Raw genomic sequence first — 21,711 nt, 5'->3', positions numbered from 1 at the left:
TGCTGCTCCGTTGTGGCCTGGGGCTCGAGCCCTGCAAGGGATTTTGTTCCCCAGTCATGTAAAATCCCTGGGTTGGCTGGGATGGATGCGCAGGAGAGGCTGTCCAGCCGGATCCATGTCCCTGGCCAGCTTTGGGGACCCTTACAAAGAGCAGAGGGGAGCGCCTGTAGCCTTTTTGACACCGAACGCTTTTTGACATGTCATAGAATCATAGGATGGTTTAGGTTGGAAAAGCCCTTTAAGATCATCCAGCCCAACCATTAACCTACACTGCCAAGTCCACACTAAACCAATCAAGGGTAGACCAGACTGAACCATGTCCCCAAGTGCCACCTCTGCCCGTTTTTTGAACGCTTCCAGGGATGGGGACTCCCCCACCTCTCTGGGCAGCCTGTTCCAATGCTTGACCACCCTTTCCGTAAAGAAATTTTTCCGAATTTCCAACCTAAACCTCCCCTGGCACAGCTTGAGCCCATTTCCTCTCGTCCTATCGCTAACTACTTGGGAGAAGAGCCCAACACCCACCTCCCTGCCCCCTCCTTTCAGGGAGCTGCAGAGAGCGATAAGGTCTCCCCTTCTTTCACCTTCTGCCCAGGCTTCAGTGGCCGCAGCTGGGCTCTGGCCATGATGCAGTCCAAGGTGTTGACCCTCACCAGCAATCTGGGGACAGAGAGAAGCAAGAGGCCCTTGGTCAGGGGAGCAGCAGGTCCTTTCCCTGGGTACAGCAGCCGGCCCTGCTCTGTGCCTCTGACAGGAGCTGCAGCAAGGGCCTGTGCTTACCCAGGCTGTGCAAGCACAGGCAAAGCCATGCCCAGTCTGTGTCGTCAAGATGTTTTTTTTGTTAATGGGAGTGGATTTTACTTGTCCTCCTGCCCTCAGGTGCAATTTGCTTTAGCGTTGGTCTGTGCAGTCCCCTGGCGACTGCACCCACATCTCCGGTACGTGAACTCCTCCTGCTCTGCCAGCGCCCTTCCAGCGGGTGCTTTATGCTCTGTCCCGAAGCCATGAAAATGGGGATGTTTCCTGCCCCCCGGCTCTTCCCCCGTCCTGTGGAGGAGGGATGGAGAACGGGGTGGGGACGAGCAGTACTTCAAGTCCCTCTGCCTTCCTCTCCCCATGGGGCGCTCTCTGCGTGCCGCCGGGCTTGCCTGCGGGCGATTTCAGGGTCTGGATCAGTAGGAGCCTGGTGCTGCCGGTGGGGCTGCGTGAGTGCTGGCGGGCGGTGCTCGGCACAGTGGGTGATGCAGGGCATGGAGGTTGGTGTGGTGGGAGTTTCTGTGCTGCCCTCCCCGCTCCCCGCTGAGATACAGTGCTCTGAGGTGCCGCTGCATCCATCCCACTCCAGGTTCAGGTGCTGGTGTCGGGCGTTAGGATCTTGCACCTTCGAGGCTGTTCTGGGCTTTATTTTAAGTTGATTATCTCTGTAGTGCCACTCAGCATGGTGTCTGTCCTCCCTTGGGGAGGATTCCCCTCTGCCCCCCCCCCCAGTCCTCCTGTGGAGACCCCAGGAAATCTCAGCCATGTCCTGAAAGTCCTTGTTTCTTGCTTCTTTCTCTCCGAGACAGGATCTTGGAGGAATCTGCTGTTGATTTTGGTGCTGACCTGCTCCTGTGGGATGAACTGCACCATTGCTGTCAGTTCTGCTCCGGAGCCAGGGTGAATGGGGAGCCTCACAGCGGCAAGATGGGAGCCAGCAGTGCTGGCATGAGGGCTGGGGGAAAGTTTGGGAACAGCCGGGGGACAAACAAGATCCAGCAGAGCCTGAGCAACCGGAAGGCCACCAAGTTTCTCATCTGACGTCTCTGTCTTTGAAAATACCACTTAGCAGAAGGCTTGGGGCTTTGGTTCATTGTGGTTTTGGTTTTTTTGGTGTGTGTGGTGGTGGGGTTTTTTTTGTTTGTTGGGTTTTTTTTATAAATTAAAACCACCAAAGTAGTGAGATGCTTTGCGCGACAGGACCTTTTCCAGGCTCTCTCCTACCTCTAACCCACCCAAGTCATGGTGCTGTGCTCTGTTCTCCTCCCTGTAACGTGTTGCCGGGCTGGGCTCTGCTTTCAGAGGGCTGCCCCTGTTCTGCTCTTGGTGGAGCTGAGCATATGTCCTCAGGCTTTGAGCAATTGCAGCCACTTATTCTATATTTTCACAGTCTGGTCTGTCTCCTGCGAAGCAGAGGTTGTTTTGTTTGCACAATGCTTATTTTTGGAAGCAGGAGAGTTTTAGGAACAGGCTAACATTATGTTTATTTTAGTTCCTCTATAATTTTTGTTAGAAGGATGCATGTGTATTCAAAATAAGTTTTATATATATGGGTGGGGGGAGAGGGTTGTTTTGGGTACATTTCCCCCCCCCCCCCCAAGGTCTAAAGTGCAGCTTTTCTGGAATTGGCTGAGAGAAGGCAGTGAATAAAGTCTAAATTGACTGAGTTGGCTGGTGGAGCATCGCTGCAAGGAGCTGGTGCTAGAGACCTTCTTGGAGGCCCTCTGCAGCTCCAGGATACAGACGAGTTTTACAGCCTTGTCCTGGCTTTGATGTGCAAATCTGAGTGACTTGGAGCCACCCGGGGGTTGCGCTTTATTGCTCAGCATCTGCAGTGAGTGGAGTTGTTCTAAGGAGAGTCTGTCTGACAACCCACCCAGTGTGCTGGGGTTCTGTGCTGGGGTGGCTTTGCCCATCGTGCAGAAGGTGAAGGGGCAAGCATGATCCTCTTAAACAAAACAAAAAAACCCAAACAAACAAAAAAAACCCAAAAATACAGCTGCGCTGATGTTGGGGTGCTTGAGCGCAGCCTGGGCTCCTCTTCAGCCAGCAACGTCAGCAATGTCAGCAGCTTCGGAGCCGCTGGGATGGTACCCGCTCCGCATTCCTTAACTAGTTTGCCTTGGTCTGCTGCTGGGGCCTCCCTTTGGAGCAATTGGGGTTGTAAACGTGGCTTTGTTCTCCATAAGGCTACTCCTGCTCCCCCTCATGGGCCCCTCGTCGTATGCTCCGTTAGCAGCAAACGAAGGAGGCTCTGAACATCCTGTCTCTGTAGGACAGGTCACTTCAGATGTCTGTCCCCGTCGCCCCAGCTGCTTGTTGCAGTGAGAAGCCCTGGACCCCACGCACGTGTCCCTGCCTCCAGCTGGTGCCTCAGCGTGAGCAGTCCCTGGAGTTGTACTTCAATCTTTGCGAGCGTCCAACAGCCAAACTCTTCATTCCTCGTCCTCAAGGAGGACCGCTTCACAGGCATGTAGTCTCGACCTTGACACATCCTCAGTTAGATGACCTCTGATGATGGGATCTGCCTGGTCCTGGGGCCCCACCACCTCCTGCAGCTTCACAGAGGCTTCAACAGCCCTGGCTTGGCGCCATAGGCAAAGAACTGCAGCTCTTCGTGCAAGGACGCAGCAAGGTGGCTGCCCTGCACGGGGTGTAGTAGCAACACCTTGCCCATGCAAGGTATGGAGATGATTTAAAGGGAAGCATCAACACTCGTAAAGGTCATGTTGGCCTATGGCTCCTCAAGTTCTTCAGTTTCCTGCTGTCCAGGAGGGTCTCCTGTCCTCTGAGTGTAGCCTGTAGTATTCTGTGATACTAAATACGAGACCATACGCTGGCTGCGTTCAGACTCCTGTTTCCTGGAGGAAGAGCTTAATTTCCCAGTTGCTTTTCTTTTTTGTTTGGGTCACCTTTGAGCATGCTGCAGGGTCCCTTTGAGGGCATTAGTCTTCAAAAATCACAGTTGGTATGGAGTCATGGTTGGCCAAGAAGGACTTGGTACTGCCCTAGCTCTCTGCAGGGCTCATGCCAAAGAAGGGAGGTGGGGGAAGCAGGTGGGATCTTGGCTCGGAGCACATAAGTCCAAAAATTACAGAACAAGGAAGTGAAATGGGAGATCAAGCTGTAAGAGCTCCCCTTGCAGCCACACAGAGGGGTTTGCTCGCAGCTTGGTGTGCAGCTCCCCGAGGCTTCCCATGGCTTTCCTTGGGGCTCTCTTGCCCTCAGCAGGTAGATGCCTCCTTGAGTTGGTGCTGAGCAGCGTGCACAGGTAACGAGTGGAGAGAAGGCTTCGTGCGGAGGGCTGGGTGGTCACATCGTGCTGGTCTCAAGCTGACAGCTTCAGCTGAGGAGACGTCTCTCTGCTAGTCTTATCTTTGGACAGCCTTGCGAAGAACGTGCAGTGTCCGGGGACCGTGCCTGGCTGCCCGGGCTGCAGTGTCACTTGGCGACAGTGGCAAGAAAACCAGCTCTCCTGTGAGTAGTGGCTGTTCAGCTTCTTGGGGCTTCTCAGCTCTTCCTGCAAGTGACTCTTCCGTATCTGGTCCCTTCCATTTCTAGTCCTGCTCCCTTCTCTTTAGTTAAACCAATTTTAGTCTTTCCTGGACTCATGCTAACATTTATAGTCTTTGTGAGAAGATCTAATCAGGACATGCTAGCAGGATGCTCTTTCAGGCTGAAATACCCTTTTCTAAAAATTATTATTTTAATTTTTATTTTTAATTCCCAGGCTTTGCCAAGCATGGGTGGTAGCCAGGAGGGACCCAAGCTGTTTCTGAAGGAGCAAAGTTTGCAAATGTCCATCACCGCTGTCCCAGAGGCTGGTAGGACAGACCGCAGCAGCTTGGCCTCTTGCCTGCTCTGTCTATACAATGCCTTGTAAAAAAACCAAACTGCTGGGCTGTGAGGGCTAAGCCTTCAGGTGGGAACAAGCCTGTCTGCCCATGTGACATGCAATTGTGCACAAAAAGCCCTACGCTTCCTCCTGCTTTTTGCACACCTGGTGCACTGTCCCCTCACATGGCACCTTGCTGGTTGGGGACTGAGCCCCCCCCCGTGGCCCTGCCACCCATCCAAAAAATCAGTGTGCCTGAGGCAAGTGCCTTTGCAGTCAGGCGGGTCTCGGGCTGCTTAGGGCGAGCAGCTGGAGCTGTGGCCTATTTACAAGCTATGAGGCGTCAAAATTATTTGTGTACTTGCTCAGGACATGGAGGAAACTCCTGAAGTCTCCCTGACAATACAGGAGGATGCACGCTGGGAATGTGAGTTTCTTTTTGGAAGCAAGTGGGGATTTTGTTGAAATTCCCCTGTGTTGCAGGCTCTGACTGGGTTAGTTCCTTGGCGATGCCAGTGGGCTGCGTGTCCCCATGGTTGGGCTGCCATGAGGGTTCGGTCTGGGTGTGCACACTGGGCCCGCAGGGAAGTCCTGTGCCTGGGGACACTGAGTCCCAAGAGATGAAGTGGGCTGAAGCCATGGCAGCGATCCTGCCGGTGTGACCAGGCGCTGCCGTGCCGGCGGGAGCGGGCGCATGCCCCGTGGCTGCTGCGTTGCCCCACGCTTGGAGCTGAGGGGATGGGGGATAAAGCATTATTCAAAAACGTTATTCAGGAAACTTCTTCTTTAACCCCGTGAAGGGGAGTTGGAATTCATTTTTTTTTTATGTCCAAGTTATGGCCTTATCTCTCTGCAATCCTGGGTTTATCACGTCTTTCCAGAGTTCCTGATGTTATGTTTGAGGCTTGTGTGGCAGCCCAGGGCTGGCCCTGCTCCAGGAATGTGCTCCTTGCTTTTCCTTTTCTTTCTTTACACATGAATGCAAACTGTACCAAACTCTTTGGTATTTCGGTGTGTTCTGTGCAGATTTTTTCCCTGGTTAAACTCCACCTCAGTCATCCTCAGCCCCTCAGTTTTAAGGGGAGCAAAGAGGTCACCAACCCAAGTCATCCACTTGCGTGTCTTTGTGCACAAAGATAAATGTAAGCTTGTTAAAACGGAAGGCTATAGTTAGCAACACACGCTTGGTTGTGGCCAAGTGCCATGAGAAGAATTTGTTATTTTCAATAGCTTGCACTTAACAGAAAATAGCTGACCTCTCTTCTCTCCCAAGGAGCAACAGCTCTGGTAGAGCTGTCAGCGTTTCAGAGCTTTGCTAATCCGGTTGCTGGCAAAACAGATCAAAACCGGCGTGCTCTCGAACGTTAAAAAGGTTGATCACTTGACTGCGTCTTGATCACTCAGCTGGCTCTTGCAGGGTTTTGGTTTTTTTCCTTGCCAAGCAAATATTCTGTAACTGCCTCCTGTGTCTCTCCCAAGCTCGTCCGTGTGTGCGTTTCTGTTGCTTTTGGTGGGGGTCCTGCTGTGGCTGCTTTCCTCTTCCAGCCCTTCCAACGCCTGCTCTCCTTCTCGCCTGCCCTTCCCATGCCCCCCACCTTTGGGTGAAGCCCCCCACTTTCCAGCACCAGCGACGGCCTCTCCTCACCTGAAGCTGTCAGTGTGCCATTGGGGTCTAAGTCCCATTTTCAGTCCCCTGTGCCCCTTTTCTGTTGACTGCCTGTCCTTCTTGTGAAGAGTTGTGTTGCTCTCAGAGGTCACCGCTCCTCTTGTGTCCCATCTGAGCTGTCCATTGGACGCTCTTTGCCAGTTCCTTGTCCTACCTGCACTTCTTTGCTGCTGCCTCCATGGACCTGCTCATCTTGCTCTCCTCCCAGCACTGCTGGGCTCTGCTGCTGCCCTTGTTTTCCCCTTTTATGCCCTGTTTATAGATGACATCTCTTCGCAGTTGATGATGCTCTTGATAACAGCAGTGACTTGCTGATTTGTTCCTGTGCCTGTGGTTTGACATTGCAACTGCATGAATATAAGCGGGTGGCTCTGTGATTCCCACCCCGAGCCATGGCATGGGGGTACGGCTGTTCATGTTGCATCTTAAATTAAATAGGGGAACTATAATTTTGACCAAAAAATACCAAACAACAAACCAGATATTTTCTGGACATGGGATTTTCCAAGTGGGATCCACTGGCAGGTACGCTCTTGGTGGCACCCTGCCCTGCTCTGGCAATGGTGGGAGCCCAGCCAGAATTGGTCCCATGGGGAAAGGCAGCATGCTCTGCTTCTAGCTGCTTGTTGGACCAGTGTGAATGGTTGTGGTGGCGATAGCCTGGGCTGGGTGAGCTGATGTAGCTGAAAATGGAGCTATGCCACAAAAAAAGTGGCTTTCACCTGGACCAGCTTCCCCAGCCAGCCTGTCTGGTAGCCTGAACATCCACCTTCTGTGAGGCTGCGTGGAGGTCAGCATTGCATGGTGGATGTCATAGTGGGGAGAATTGCACCTTTTTGGAGGCAGTTCAGGTTTATTTTGAGTTGAACTGACATTGTACCTATCAGTTTTGCATCTTCAAAGAGTCGAGGAGCAGCCTGCTTTTTAGGGGTGCATGCCAGACTGCTCAGCATTGAATCCAGCCGTGGTTTTCCTAGCAGGGAGGTGTGATGTGCAATCAAATCCCCTCCCAGACTTGCTGGGTGGGAGGGGACACACTGACCTTCCCCAGAAAGCCCAGGCAGAGCCGAGGGCTGTGCTGCAGCAAACACCACCTCTCCCGCGACCGTGCCAGCAAGGCTGAGCACTGGGAGCCCAGGCTGCTGTTCTGAATGCTGCAGCGCTGCCGCGGTCAACCCAGACCCCTCTGAAGAGCCGCATGGCAGCAGTGGTGTGAGAGCGATGCAATGGGATCTCCCTTCTCCTACCGCTCCTCTGGGAATGCCCTCTGCTGCCATGCCCTCGCCAGGGTGAGCCCCTGAGGCACCAGGTTTCAAGGGTGGCCCTGGACCTGTCCTCTTCATATGGCTTTTATTAATAACAAAAATAACTTGGGTTAAATAGGACCTCCCTCCTGCAGCCTCCACCGACACAGGGCAGAGGAGGAGGGTGGAGGGCCAGGGCTCCCGGGGGTGTGAGGAGGAGCTGGGGGGCATGTGTAGGTTTTATCTCTGTTTTCAGCTGCACGCTCGATCGTGCTGCTGGGGACGGCATCGCTTTAGTGGCGGCGTCTCTCCTGTGTGGGAGGAGACCTTGCTGGGGTTTGCACCTCCTTCTTCTGTTTACCTGGGCCAGCCAAAATGGTTTTGGCTGCACCATCATGGAGGTGTTGGCTTTGCTGAGCTCCTCTGCTCTCACCTGGGCCAGCCTTTTGGTTTAGGTGGGTCAGCGTTAAAGGCTGATGTGCCATGTACGAGGACTGCGCAGCCCAACGCCTCTGTTGCCACAAAACCATTGTGCTGCTCTGCCTGCAAACCAGCCCTACAGCACTGCCCGCGTTGCTCTCTTGCGGAGCGCTAGGCTGGGCCAACGTGGGTGCTGGCAAGAGACCCTGCGACCGGAGGGGCTCCGGGGCAGCAGAAGGGCTATAGATCAGCAGTAGGCTGTGCCTGTCCTTTGGGTCACCTTACACCCAAAGGGCCACCAAGGGCTTCGTCCCATCAGCCAAAGGAGGAGGGGAAGAGCTTGCGATGGAGATGCTCTTGTCCACCAGTCACTCCCCGCATTTATCTTTTGGGCAAGCAGGTGTGGGCTTCGAGCAGGGGTCGGGTGCCCTAGAGGTCCCCTCCAGCCCCACAGCACGTGAGCCCTGCAGGCAGGCGCTCGCACGGGCAGGCTGCCTGCATTGTCAAGAGCCAGGGGTTTGGTCTCCCAAGGTGGCGTTAACAACAGGGTGCAGCTCCCAAAAGGAGCAGATCCTGCTTTGCAGATCCTCCCTGCTCTCAAGAGCAAGTTCCCCTGTGCACCTCGCCAGGCGCCGGCGCTCCTGCGATCGCGCCAGCCCTTGATGTGAGTTATCAGATCATCAGCAGATGGTGCTTGTCCCGGGCTGGGACATCGGGGCCAGGCTTGGGGGGTGACCTCCCCTTCCCTGTGCCAGGGAGCTGGTGATTTGGCTCGGCCCCATCTCAAACCCTTCCCCTTCTCTTCCCCGAGCTTGTTGGATCACTGAATGACCCCAGGCAACTCTTTGATCTGCAGCACAGCTGCCTGGCCTAGAGGCAGCAGCTCTTGTAGGACTCCCAGACAGCCCATTTGCCTCGAGCCTCTGGTGCAGACTAACGCGGCTTTCATGTCCCTGCAGCTCGGACTGGGTGGAGATCATCGAGCCCCGCTCCCAGGAGCGGATGTACGTCAACCTGACCACCGGTGAGTGCGGCTGGGAGCCCCCTCCCAACCTGAAGGTGCGTCAGTCGGACCAGAAGCAGTGGTGGGAGCTCTTCGACCAGAACAACAACCGCTTCTACTACTATAATGCCATCACACGGCAGACAGTGTGGCACCGGCCGCAGGGCTGCGACATCGTGCCCTTGGCGCAGCTCCAGGCCATGAAGCGCAGCTCCCAGCCCGACTGCCGGGGGCCGGCAGCACCGGGGCAGCACCAGCAGCGACGGCAGAAGCACCCCCATCCAAATGGCCCTGCTGCAGGAGATGGAGAAGGGCAAGGGTGACTGTGCCACGGAGAAGAGGAAAGACCCTGGCAGGTAGGGAGAGCTTTAGCCTTCTCTCTTCATATCTAATGGGTGCCTTCAGTTGCCAGGCAGGCGCTGGCTGCCTGGCAAACGAGCTGGGAAGCTGTGCTGCCCGGAGAGGGTGCAGCGCTGGCGCAAAGTGCTGCCAGGCCGGCGATCACCACCTTGTGCCCTCCTTTTCCCGGGGTGCAGCTCTCCGCTTTCACTGCTGTGGTACCACTTGAGCGTCCCTGGTCTGGGCCAGGCCTCCTTTGTGTGGGGCACCGTAAAAACACAGCTCAAAAGATAATGGTCACTCCAGAGCCCGTTGTGCTGAACAGGAGAGGGGACGGGCAGGAGTGTCGCGCAGTGACAAGAGCTCTGTTGGGCGCTCGTGGTGGGGTTTGCTGGGATGGCTGAGCTGCCATGCAAGGGGTTAGGCTGCTGCAGGACGCGGGTGAGCCCGGCTGCGCTGGCTCTGCTCGGCTGCTTGCATGTGCTTGCAGCTTTGGCCAGGGCAGGAGGTGGGGCTGCAGGGACAGAGCTCCTGGGCTCACATCAAGCCTGAAATGAAAGAACAATAACGGGATGCTATTTTGTTTGGCTAAGATATTTTCTTACACTCAAACCAGTCTGACAACAATCAGTTTGGTGGTTTTTTTTTTTTTTTAAATTGAAACTTTGCCAGCTTCAGCTGCACAAAAGCATCCCCTCCCCAGTCTCTGTGGGGACAGCCCCTCCACCTGGGGCTGCCCTGCCTCCCTCCTGCCCTGTCTGGGCATCATCCTCCCCTGGAGAGTGTGGTACCAACAGCCAGGGAGGCCGTGCAACGCGCGGAGATGAGTCGCACTGAGGAGAAGTGACTCGCCCGAGGGCTAGAGCAGAGCTCGGGTGAGCCTGACACTCCTGCCATCTGTGCCAGTGCTCCTTGGCACCACTCCTGGGCAGTGCAGCGAGCCAGGCTTCTTTAACAGCTTGGGTTTTGGATTGAGGATGCCCCTCTGTGTGCCTGTGCCTGCTGCTGGTGGGGAGAGAAGAAAAAAGCCAAGATGATGAAAACCGTGTTGGATGGTGATTCTGGGAAATATATACTCTAGAGTGCCCTAAACTGAGATTTGTCACTTGTCTGCTGCCCCCTGCGAGATGCTACTGTATTGACTTCAGACCTGTGTGACTGGGAGGTACTGGTGATGCACATAAAGCGCACCAGAAAGAGCCCAGAGCTTTACTGGTGCCTGCAAGGCTTCCAGTGCCTCCTGCCCCATGAGCAGCCCCTCTGAGCTTCAGACCCATCCAGAGGATGATCCCTGCCCTGTCAGGAGAAACCTGAACAGTGAGAAATGCCTTAAGCTGAATCCCAGTAGGTCCCAGTTTCCTCCGGTCCCCCCTGGTGACCACAGGTGAGCTGCATGCATGTGGGATTTGCCATGAGCCGACGAGTTTCCCCTCCTTGTTCCTCTGCAGCCCGGCACTGGTCGGTGCCCATCCCAGCTGCCCAAACTACATGTTTCCAGAGGAGCAAGTGCAAGAGCCTTGTATAGGGCATAAAATATCCTGAGCTCCGTGGGGTCCAAACCATTTCTGACTCAGGCTCTCAGGAGGGGAACGTGGCCTCCTGTGCCTCAGTCTGGGGAATGGCTGTGCGTCGAGGGATAAGCAACGCCGGCTTCAACCTGTCCCTCAGCTCTCCAGCCCTCTCGGCAGGGAGGACCCCAGGCAGGCCCCCTTCTGCAGGAGGAAGGGGACGAGTGTAACGTGGGTAGGGCTTTGCTTTACCTCTCCTTGCCAGCCAGGCTGGTGCCAGACAGCATCTTGGGTGTCACTGCCAGTTTTCCTGCAAGGAAGGGGAGTGGGAAGGGGTCTGCCCTTGCTCCATCCTGTGCCCAAGTTATTGCAGCAACCTTGGGGCACTTTGAGCCTGCAGCAAACTCTGTTGAAGGGCAAGTGCTGGGAAAGGTGTGAGTGGCAGCTCACCTGGGAGCTAACAGGCTGCTTGGACACGCGAGGCTCTTCCAGATCCTCACACCCGTAAGCTGACACATTTGCCGAGCGCTGTTTCCTTGCACATCTGTCACGTGTTGTCACTACTATTTGTGAGCACAGGTTGCATGTCTGGTTGTGGCACAGAAAATGATTGCCCTACCCAACTCTTGACACCCAAGGAGAGATTTCTTGCCTTTTGCTAGGCTGTAAAATGGTGAGCGAAGAGGTGGGCCCAAAGCAAGTGTTCCCAGGTGGGGTCTAGTAACAGCAAAAGCACACCAAGCTTGTCAGCTCTGTCTGCGTTGTTCTCCAAAGACAAACACAAGTGTGTCCTCTTCCTTCCCTCGGCAGGGATACAGCTGTATAAACAGAAGGGAATACCTTGAGTGTTGTTGGTAGTGTTTGACATCTTTAAAGGTACCTGCGCCCAAGACAGTTTCGCTTTTGTCTCTAACAGCAGCACAAAAGATTTGTTTTTCTTCCCTTTGTGTTTGTCATCCCATGATAGATGGAGAAGCCAGAAGAAACCAGCGTGGTCCCCAAGAGGGGCCTCCTGCAATCACATGCCACAGAGAGCTGGGGGAAGGGATTTCATCCTTTTTTCAGTTTTCAACTTTGTGGCTGAATGGTTTTGGTTTGTGGGGTTTTTTTTTTCTTCTTTTAGCAGACTGGTTTTTCCCAGCCTTCCTCTCTCGTGCCTTCTATCAGCACTGCTAAATCTACTGTGCCTGCTGCCATGTCTCAGTGCTGCTAAACCCTCTGCCTCAAGCGGAGTGGAGATGCTGCCCGAACAGGCGGGCGCTGCACCGCTGCTCCTTGCTGCCCGTTCCCTCCATCTACCAGCCGATCCCACCCTCTCCCTCACTGCCCCACCGCTCGCTGCTGCTCTTCCAGCTCCCTAAAATGCCCCAGCTCAGAGCAGCCTTCTCTAGACACTGGTCCTTGTCTTCCCCGGGCGGCACGGGGTGGTTGCCCTCCCCCAGGAAAATGGAGCTGCTTGCTGAGGGGGAGACGCTGCTGTGATCCCCCGAGCCTCCTGGGGAAGCTCTTCTGCCCGTGCACGTGCTCTTGCTCCCGTGTCAGTTTTTGGCTGTGCTTGCCACGGCTGCCCAGCCCAGCGCCAGCTCTGCTTTTGCCTTGCCGGAGCAAGGACAGTGGTCAGCGCTTGCCTTGCAGCTCCAGACCCCTCCCGAGCACTTGGGATCCTAGTAGGGAAGGAAGATGGATTCTCCCCAGGGGGGAAGGAGGCCAAATGATTCTTTTACATGCTGGAAAGCTCTGCGAAGGATGGACGTGTTCCCTTGGGGACCGTGAGACCAGCCTGGGGCTGAAAGCAGCCAGTAGCATTTTGGAAGTGTCTTGTGAGCTGCTGCAGCCACGCTGGGGTTTGCCAGAGCTCCTTGGACCTCGGGGGTGAGAAAGGGCTGGGCACGGAGGAGGGCCGAGGCCTGAAGAGGAGAGCCTTGCTGGGATCGGAGCCTGCGTGCTGGTCTGCAGCGTTCGGGCACGCCGCTGGTCAGGGCCAGCAGCGGGCTCTGCTGTCCCCAGCCCCGTGGTCTGTGTGGACTGGCCCTTTTCCTCCTCTTCCCGTGGTTCTCCCACGGGACTTGTTTCAAAGTGGGGTTTCTGAGGCTCCCCTCGCGATAACAGTGTATCTCAAAGTCCTGCAGATAGAAATCCACTGTGCATAGGAACATCCCGTCCCCCGGGACAGGAGAGGTGTGGGTCCCTTCAGCATGGGCAGCGGGTTGTGCGGCCCATCCCCTCCTCACCCACCTTCCCCACGGTCTGCGTCCTGGGCTGGGAGGGAGAAGGGGCTTGGTCTTACCGTGCCAGGAAGGTGTGCTGGAAGGGGACTTCGGGGGGATGTGTGACGTGAAGCCTGTGAAGGTGGCTATGAGGGTACCTCTGCCTCTTCCAAGTCTGGTTTGCCTTGTGATGGGCTTATGTCTCTCGAGGCCCAGTGTAAGTAACACCAATATTAAGTTCTTTATAATTGGGCAAGAAACACCACCAGGATTCCTAATACAGGCTTATTTCCTTCCTGTGCCACTGGCCTTGGGGCAGGGCGCGCAAACACAACGTGCGCTTTCCACGTGTCCGCACAGCCCTCCTTGGGGCCATGCCGACCTGGGTTTGGGTGGGTTGCCTCCGTGGGGTCTGCATCCCTGCCTGTGGCGTGGGCACTAGAGGCAGTGGTAGCAGTGCCGCTGAAGTATTCCTGTTCATTGGCCTCTGTCAAAGCACCAGGAAAATGACTGCTGGAAAGGGCAGTAGAGGTGCGGGGCCTTTTCTCCAGGCTCCTGGGAGGGAAGAGCAAACAATGGAGCTCCGGAGCCTGGGAAGAGCTGCCGGATCTGCTGGGCCTGCTGGAGCTGAGTGCGGGCTGGGAAAGCCAGCGTCGGGCTGTGGTGTTTATATTGGAGCTGCTTGAAAGCATTCCTCGAAGGAACCGTCTCGGGGGACTTGGCGGGGTCTCTCCTGCTGGTGGCTGAAGAGCACGGCTGAGAGGCTGCGTTGGGACATTTCTCCACCACTGCCTTTGCTTTCTGTCAGGGCTTTTGTGGCTCAGAAGGACAAGGCTGAACCTTTTTCTGTGCTGGGAAGTCAGGAAGTCCCCATTCTCCTCTGCTCGGTCTTTTCAGAAGCCTGGGGATGGGGTTGAGGGAAGCTGTATCCAGAGATCATTCATGGCTGTGGAAATGGTCCTTTCAAAAAAGCCGCCTCTTCTCTGCCGTGGTGCCTCTTTCCTCTGATCTCCAGCAGCCGGGGAGGCTGGAGATGGCATGTTGTGTCCAGGATGGGACTGACAGGTGAAGTGGGATACAGCACACGTTTAGGGGTTTCACTTCTCCGTTGCGTCCACTTGCAAACCTCCTGGTCAGGGGGAGCATGGTGGCCATGGTCAGGCTGGAGCTTGGCTCCCTCTGCCCTTAGTGATATTGGAGTGGCACGGCTCCCATCTCCTCTGGCCCCGTGAGACCCCCCTGAATATCCTGGCGGAGCCATGCAAGGATGCTGCCATGACATGAGGAACGTGGCTGAGTCCCACGCCGGCCCTGAATGCAAAGCTCCAGGGTGCAATACTCTCTCGTTGAAGTAGGAGTGCCAGTGGGCTCAGAGCAGGCAGAGCAATGCCTGGGGAGGTACCAATACCCAGCAGGTACTGAGGAACACCTGGAAAGTGCTTGGCTACCTGGACCAGTCCTTGCATCCCCAGTTGCAGCCGGGGAGGAGTGGTGGCACGGCGGCCTTGCTCGTCTCCTGCCTCTGACCGCACCTTTGCAGCCCACCCTGCGTGGCCGTCGTGCAGAAGGTTCCGGTGCTGTCGTCCCCTGATTGCTGCCTGGGTGCCACTGGGCTCTGCCAGCTCTGGGGGTTGGCAGCAGTTGGTCTGAAATGTCTGGGGTGGGCCACGGCCCAGCGCGGGCTTTGCCCTCAGCCCGAAGGAGGGAACGTGAGTCCGCGGAGGCAGCGGAGCCCGTTTCTCCGTCCCTGTTGCTCGTTGGGGTGCGGACTGCGAGTGCCAAAAACCTGCTGTGGGGAGACGTGCTGCTTGTGGCAGAACCCCTTGCTTCGTTGCCTTGATGTAGCCATCTGTCTAACCCATCCTGCTGCCGTGCTGGCCGGTCTCGGGGCATCCGTGCTGCGGGCCCCGTGCCGATATGGAGCTGCCGCCGCTCCCCCCGCGTCCCACCCGCGCAGCCGAGCCCGTGCCCAGGCCCCGCCCCGCCCCGTCCCGGGCAGGGCCGAGCTGTGCGACGCCTTCCTCCCGCCCCGGTGTGGTGACTCAGGGCGGTGAGGAGCCGTCGCGCGCTGGGGTCGCCATCGCCCTGCGGCTGTCGCCAGGTCACAGGTAGGCAGCTCGTCCTCCGCGGGAGGCTGCGAGCACAGCACCCCCTTCTCTTTTCCGGATCAAATCCCTCATTGCTCATCTGAGAGCCAAAACCTGGGCTTTGCTCTTTTTCACGGATGCAAGGGGAGAGGTTGTTGCCAGCTGGGGTCCTATAGGACCCCAAAAATCACAATGTCGTGCTGGGGTGGCAGCCCATCTCCGCAGGCCGGGCCGGTGGCACCGCTCAGATGCGCAGCCCTGCACCCCAGCAGGGACAGATTGGGACGTGCCCAGCGCTGCCGCGTGGGTGCGAATCGGGACGGGCGCCGATATGACTGATCGGGCAGGAGGAGGTGCCGCTGCCTGCTGCGCAGGCAGGGAGAGGCTCCTCGCGGCGGCCGAGAGCTGAGCGAGGAGGCGGCAGCGCTTCGCGCCGGGTTCCTGCCGCTCCGCATCGGCGGAGGTTTGGTGAACGCACTGGTGGGCCTGCCGATGCTGGGTGGTACCGGCGCACGCGGAGCCTGCGTGGGAGGACGAGTCTGGTCGTGCTGTGCCTGACGGAGGTGGGTCTGCCAAGACTTTGCTGAGCAGGTGGTTCGGCTGCGCGCGGAGCTGGCTGGAGGCGCAACGTTGTACGTCAGGGAGAGGAATAACCTTGGGAAGTGGCTCGTGGGACGTGGGGTCCGGTGCCTTCCCGCAGAGCACAGGGTTATTTTCCAACCCTGCTATGGCTGGGGGTCTCTCAAGGCAGGGGGACATAGAATCGTAGAATCGTTTAGGTTGGACAAGACCTTTAAGATCATCCAGTCCAACCATTAACCTACACTACCAAGTCTACTCTAAGCCAGTCAAGGGTAGACTAGACTAAACCATGTCCCCAAGTGCCACATCTGCCCGTTTTTTGAACACAAAATGCCTACAGCTCATACAGGGGCTGTGGCTCTTCTCCCCTGGGACCCAACAGCTGGATAGTGCTGGTCCAGATGTGAAGCTGCTCTGGCTGCAGCGCTGAGTTAAAATCACTACCATGTCATCACTCCTGGCCTGCCCACCGGGTCAGGAGCCCATGAGCGGCTCTGTCCTGCTTGTCCTTGACACGGCTCTGCCATTCTCACTTTCCTGCCACGAAACGAGCTGCTGGTACAGCCAAGTGGAGGGGTAGGTGGAGGGGTGTCAGAAGTGCTCGTTTAAAAGCCTGCCAAATGTTGCTGCTCTGGTTCTTCCTGTTAGTCCAGGAGCTCTTCGAGGAACAATCAGGTCTTCAGCAGCGCCTGCGCTTGGGATCAGGGCTTTGCCGCGTGCAAGAGGGATGCGCCGGTGCGAGGAGCGGTCCCTGCGGCCCCGGGGGGGGATGCCTGGTGGGTTGCAGGGCTGTGTGTCCTCACGAATGTCACCCCCATCCTGCTGTTACCGCTGGCTGTTCCCTGCCCGTGTCCTCGCTTGGCACCGCCGGCGGTCACCCCCCTGCTCTAGGCATCGTGCCTCTGGGAAGAAGCACGCGGAGGACAAGCCACTGATGGCAAAACAGGAGTGGGAGAGTGGGGGCTGTGCTTGATGGCAGCTTCGGCCGGTGGAGGGAGGCCGATCCCAAATCCCTCGGTGTTTCCCAAGCAGCCGCTCTTGGGACAGGGGTCCGGTCAGTTCTGGGCTGTGGCGCTGTGAGTGGGAGGTGGTGGCTGGGGTACAGTCCTGCCTCGTGGTGCTGGCATCTCCATCTTGAAGTAGTGTCAGGAGCTCCCTTAAAATAAAACCCTTTGTGGCTTAGCAGGAGATGCTGGGGGAGGTCCCTGGAGCAAGGGGGACCCCAGGATGGGATGCAGAGGATGGCAGCCCTTTCTCAAACCCTTTCTGGCCACCTGGGTAGCTGCACGAGGCAGTCGCGTGTCTGTCATGGCAAAGGAGCCAGGCCCTGCAAAGGCAGTCGTGCAGCGCGGGGCAGCCGGATGGTGGTGGGGTGGGGGCCTTTGGACCGTGGCCGGGAGCCAGCCGCCGCGCCTGCGGCAGGGCAGCGCTGGCCTCACCCGTGCCTCTCCTGGCACCACTGTGCCAAGGTGGGAATCACAGCGACGCAGGGCTGTCGGAGAGCAAGTTTTGCTAAAAATATGGTAAGCGGATGCACGGAGGGAGGGCACAAAATAGGGCCAGGTTCAAGGGGACCTTCCTGGGGACAGTGGTACCTTTGAAGACCTGGAAGCTCAGGCTGGTTTAACAGCCTTTCCGTTCCCTTTTTCTCAGAGCTCACAAATGCAGACTGGCTGTAGCTGCCGCCTGACAGCTGGTTGTTGTTATGCTGCAGAATGCGCCTTTGGGACTGGGATGTTGCGTTGGGCATGTTGGGTTGTGGTGGATCCTGAGTACCACCACAGGTTGGAGGATACTCCCAGCAGAGGAGGATTTCACAGCCATGAGAGCTGAGCAGAGACAGCAGGTTTGGCCAAGGGAACCAGATCTGAGGGCATCTAGACCGGACTGGGAGGATGCTCTACACAGAGGCTTGGTGGGTTGTGTGGGAGTGTAATACGCATCCTGCGAGCCATGGACATCCGCCCCTGTACACCTCCCATACTCCTCATAGGTTTTTCTGCAAAATAAACATGCATTTGGAAACTCTAGATCAAAAAAATAACATGGTCTGGAAGGATTGTCATCATAGTTTGACAATCCGAAGGCAGACATTTGGGATTATTTTCCAACTCATTGCTTGAGTGGTCCAGAGTAGCTTACTGGTCTCCAGCTGGTCGTTCTGGGTGCCGTGCTAGCTAATGAGCTTTGGGAAGTGTAGGTTGTTTCCTATCTCAGTGCTGCTGATACCAGACAGGTTATAGTATGATGAACTTGTTTCATCTCGTTCTGCTGTTCATGACTCAGAAATTTATCATGTGCGTAGCAATGATGTGTTTCTGTTTTGGGAAGGGGGATCTCCAGGTTAAAACAATGAGGAGCTGATATAACTGGTTGGGGAATCTCCAGGTGCTTTGAGACTAACAGTCTGGTATTTGGGTAGAAGTAGAGGATACTTCAGTTAATATAATTCTTAAATAATTCCTGTATTTGTATCTTTCTTGCTTTAGGGAGACTCCTACCCACTGGCAGCCTCTGCCAGGCACGAAAGCGGCCATGTTGGTCAAAGTGAACAGTTTGAGGCAGATACAGAGCTCTTCAAACAGTTCGCTTCAGCTGCAGAGTGCTCCAGAGGCCAACAGCCAAAAATCTCTTCCAAAACCAGCCATATACGCTCAGCCTCAATCCACATCCCAGAGCCCTGGAGCCACAAAGCAAATGCTTACAGGAGAAACAAAGCAGTCTATGCAGATCAAAAAGACAGAGAATGGTGGCTTTTGCCTCGTGCTGATGAATGGTCCAACTTCTCAAACACCTTCAAGGAGCCAGACAGGAACTCCCCAGCCTGCATCCCCTAAGTATGCCTCCCCTGCACCTATATATGATGAGCCATCTTTAGAGTCTCCAATTTACGATGAGCCACCAGTAGATATGGACACTGAAAGTGTCAGTTTGAGTGGGATGTCTCCACCAAGGTCGCCAAGCAATAGCTTAAAAAAGCAGCTGCAGCCAACCAAATTATTACAGCATCCAGGTATGCAACAGCAGCAAGCTGCAAAGAAGCATGCAAGAAATCCTTCTTCCACTGAATACAGCCCGGCTGGCAGAGAATATATAAAACACATGGTCAATGTTGACCAGTCTTCCAAACTCTCCCACTCTTCTGCTGCAACAGCTGATACTTCTACTAAGCTGCCTGGTCAGCTTACTTCAAAGGACAGCTTCAAGCAGTCTTGGAGGATCTTGGAAGCCAACGTCCTCAAGAACATGGAAGCCCACCACGGCCGGCAGAACAGCCTGCAAACTCAAGATTACCCAACCGGTATAAGCCATCAGGATTCTGGTTATTCGACTGGCCCTTCTCCAAGCTTGAGAAAAAGGAAAGGAAGGAGGCAAGGGACAGGTCAAGGAAGACCTGGCTCTGTGGGCAGCAGCAGTGAGCTCACGGCTTTGAATGATAAGCTGATTGCTGAGATGCGTGCCGTGGTGGGCAGGTCAGCAGCTTGCAGGGGAAGCAAAGCCAGCCTTGACGCTGAAAGTCTGGAGAGTGGCATCCCAGCAGAGAACAGCAAAGTCAGATTTCAGTCCGACCACTTGAAAAAATGCATCAGCCGGAGCTCAAGGGATGACATCTCAGCTAGTAATAGGTCTCTGTATAGACAGAGCCTGGAGAGCAGGGGCAGCTTTCCCAACGATGTGGCTGCTCCACAGGACACAGTGAGGCAGAAGAGGACTTTTGAGAAAATAGATTCTTTAGAAAAGAATGTGACCAGCCAGACAAGTTTGGCTTCATCAGATGCTACACGCCACTCCTCCCAGGTACCTCCCCATCTACACCGGGTTGAATCACATACCTTTGCTGGACTGTCGTGGTGCAGAGCCAAGTACCTGGTCTGCTCCCGGGTGGGTTTAGTGGATGTGCTGCAGGCAAATGTGTCTGTGCCTGCTGAATAGCAAGTAAGTCACAAAGCTTCACAGCGTTGCAGGTGGAGACCCCGTTTCAGGCGAGTGGTGTGAGAGGAGGGGGACTTGTGGAGAGGCTTGCGTCCAGCAAGCCCTCAGCACTGTGGGTAGCTCCGCTGCGTTATTTGTTATTTATATACTGCTTGGTAATTTTACTGGCGCTCCTGTGTTCTTTAGTAGCCCTTGCCCTCACATGTCCTTTCTGTGCTGGGATGGCCAGAATTGGTGGGGTACAGGACGCAGGCGTACAGGACCATGGGCACATGGCAGAGTTTTCTCTTTTTTTCTCTCTCTTCTTTTTCTAATAGTTCCTCATATTCTGTTCTCCCTTCTGATCATTCCTGAGCTTTGAATGGAAATATTCAGAAAACCGGTGACAGTGACTCCAGCATTTTCTTGTTGGAAATAGCTATTTTAAAGCCTGTTAGTGTGTCTGCATAACTGGTGTAGTTTTCCTCTATAACACAGCACTTCTGCAGAATTTAGTTTGCCATCTTTTCTCCTGTTTGGATTTGAAGGAACCTTCTGCTTCATGGTTTTAGTTCAAATTTAGGTTCTACATAGGTAATTTTATATCCTATGAAGGTTTTATCCTCCTTCTCTTTGCTCACTCTTCCAATTATTTCACTCCTGCTGAACAGCCTGAGTCTCTGCATCTCTTCTGCGAGGCACAGCTAATAACAATCCTCCCGCGTGAAAAAGCAACTGTTTATTTTAACCCTTTGTTCTGTCTTCTCTCCTGTTTACTACTCCACGACCTTTCATGAAGAAACTTGGCAAAGCTCCTTCACCATTTCAGACCTGTGAGGTGTAACTTTTCTCTAAAAGCCAGGCTGACACCTCCCAGCTGTATCAGATTTATGTGTGTTCATTCTCCTCTTTATTGTAATTTCCGATCGATAATGCCTTGCTTGCACCTGAAACCTTTTTTAAAACTGATGTCATGTTCCCAAGTTTCCCATTTTTCAGGCACAGGGCCAGTTTGAGTTTACACGACTCACATGTTACAGTTAATATTTCAGCAATTTCATTTCACAGCCTCTTTAGACCTGTTGGAAGACCGCTATCCGGTCTTCAGGATGTGTTACACCTCATTGCATTGATGGGGAGAGCTGAGACTTGATGTCTTGATTATGCACAAGAGATGGTGGGTTGAGGATAGGCTGTGAATAGCCTTGAAAATGCAGAAAAATAATTCATGTGTGTTAGGATGGAGAAGGAGAATACAGTGGAAGGTGAAAGGAGATGGATGTTGTGGTAAAGGCAATGAGTCAATAAATAAATACTCCGTTTACAGAAATACTCTGAGATGTAAGAGTCCAAGGAAGGAGGGGGGGAGGTTGCAGAGAATACGGCAGCAAAATCGCTGCCTCGCCTGAAAATGGCAGTGTATGTCTTGAGTCACCAGCGATGTCCTGTGCTGGGCCTGCATGGTGGAGAGGAGAATTGGGAGACGGGGAAATTCATCATCCAAGGAGGGTGGGCAGAAGTTCTGGGGCAGGCTGAGCAGCGGTGGGTGCGTACTGTCAGCACAAAGATAGTAGCTGGGTAGTTGCGTGAACAAGGTTTGAGCGAGAAACTCAAGAGAGAGAAGAGGAGAGAACCAAGAACCTGTTGAACCTCTAGAGGGTATGAGGAGGTGGATCCTCAGAAGTAACATGCTGAAGGAGCAGTGGGGTTGGTAGGAGGAAAACCAACCCCGGGCATGGGAGGCGGATTGAAGGAGGCCGAGGATGGAGGTGGCGGAGAAGGGCTGCAGGCAGGGATTTTTAGGCAGCGTGTTGAGTGAATTCAGAGCGGGTGAGGAGGCAGAGGGGTAACTCAAGGGATAAAAAAACAAAACGAAGTAGAAAAACAGGAGAAATGATTGTGCCCCAGGCTGGCAATAAGAGGTGGAGTGTGATGAGTGCTAATCCCGTCATCCACATGTAGGTACATGTTTGGTGTAAGATAGGGAAGGGTTGGACCGCACAAGCCTCTGTTGCGAGTTCAGCAATTCCTCCTTACTAAGAAGAAAACACTGACTTGCTTGAAACGTTTAAGAACTAATGTGTATTTTGGGGTTGCCTGTAGGCCAGGACCAGAACAGAGTGTGGCATGCAAGTTAAAGGTGATCTGCAAA

At 54.9% G+C, this 21,711-nt stretch overlaps 1 protein-coding gene across 1 annotated transcript in view; it reads left to right on the top strand.

Annotated features, from left to right (window-relative positions):
* The first annotated feature begins 6,954 nt into the window (after positions 1–6,954).
* The window catches only part of LOC104039048 (rho GTPase-activating protein 39), a 30,217-nt gene continuing 15,460 nt past the window's right edge, over positions 6,955–21,711 (top strand). Inside the window, 4 exon segments of the mRNA XM_075721160.1 lie at positions 6,955–6,968; positions 8,881–9,154; positions 9,156–9,280; positions 18,137–19,445. Coding sequence (XP_075577275.1) covers positions 6,955–6,968; positions 8,881–9,154; positions 9,156–9,280; positions 18,137–19,445 — 1,722 coding nt within the window.

This window comes from Pelecanus crispus, chromosome 14 (genome assembly GCF_030463565.1).
Source record: "Pelecanus crispus isolate bPelCri1 chromosome 14, bPelCri1.pri, whole genome shotgun sequence".
Taxonomy (NCBI): domain Eukaryota; kingdom Metazoa; phylum Chordata; class Aves; order Pelecaniformes; family Pelecanidae; genus Pelecanus; species Pelecanus crispus.
This window is presented reverse-complemented; position numbering and strand designations above follow the sequence as displayed.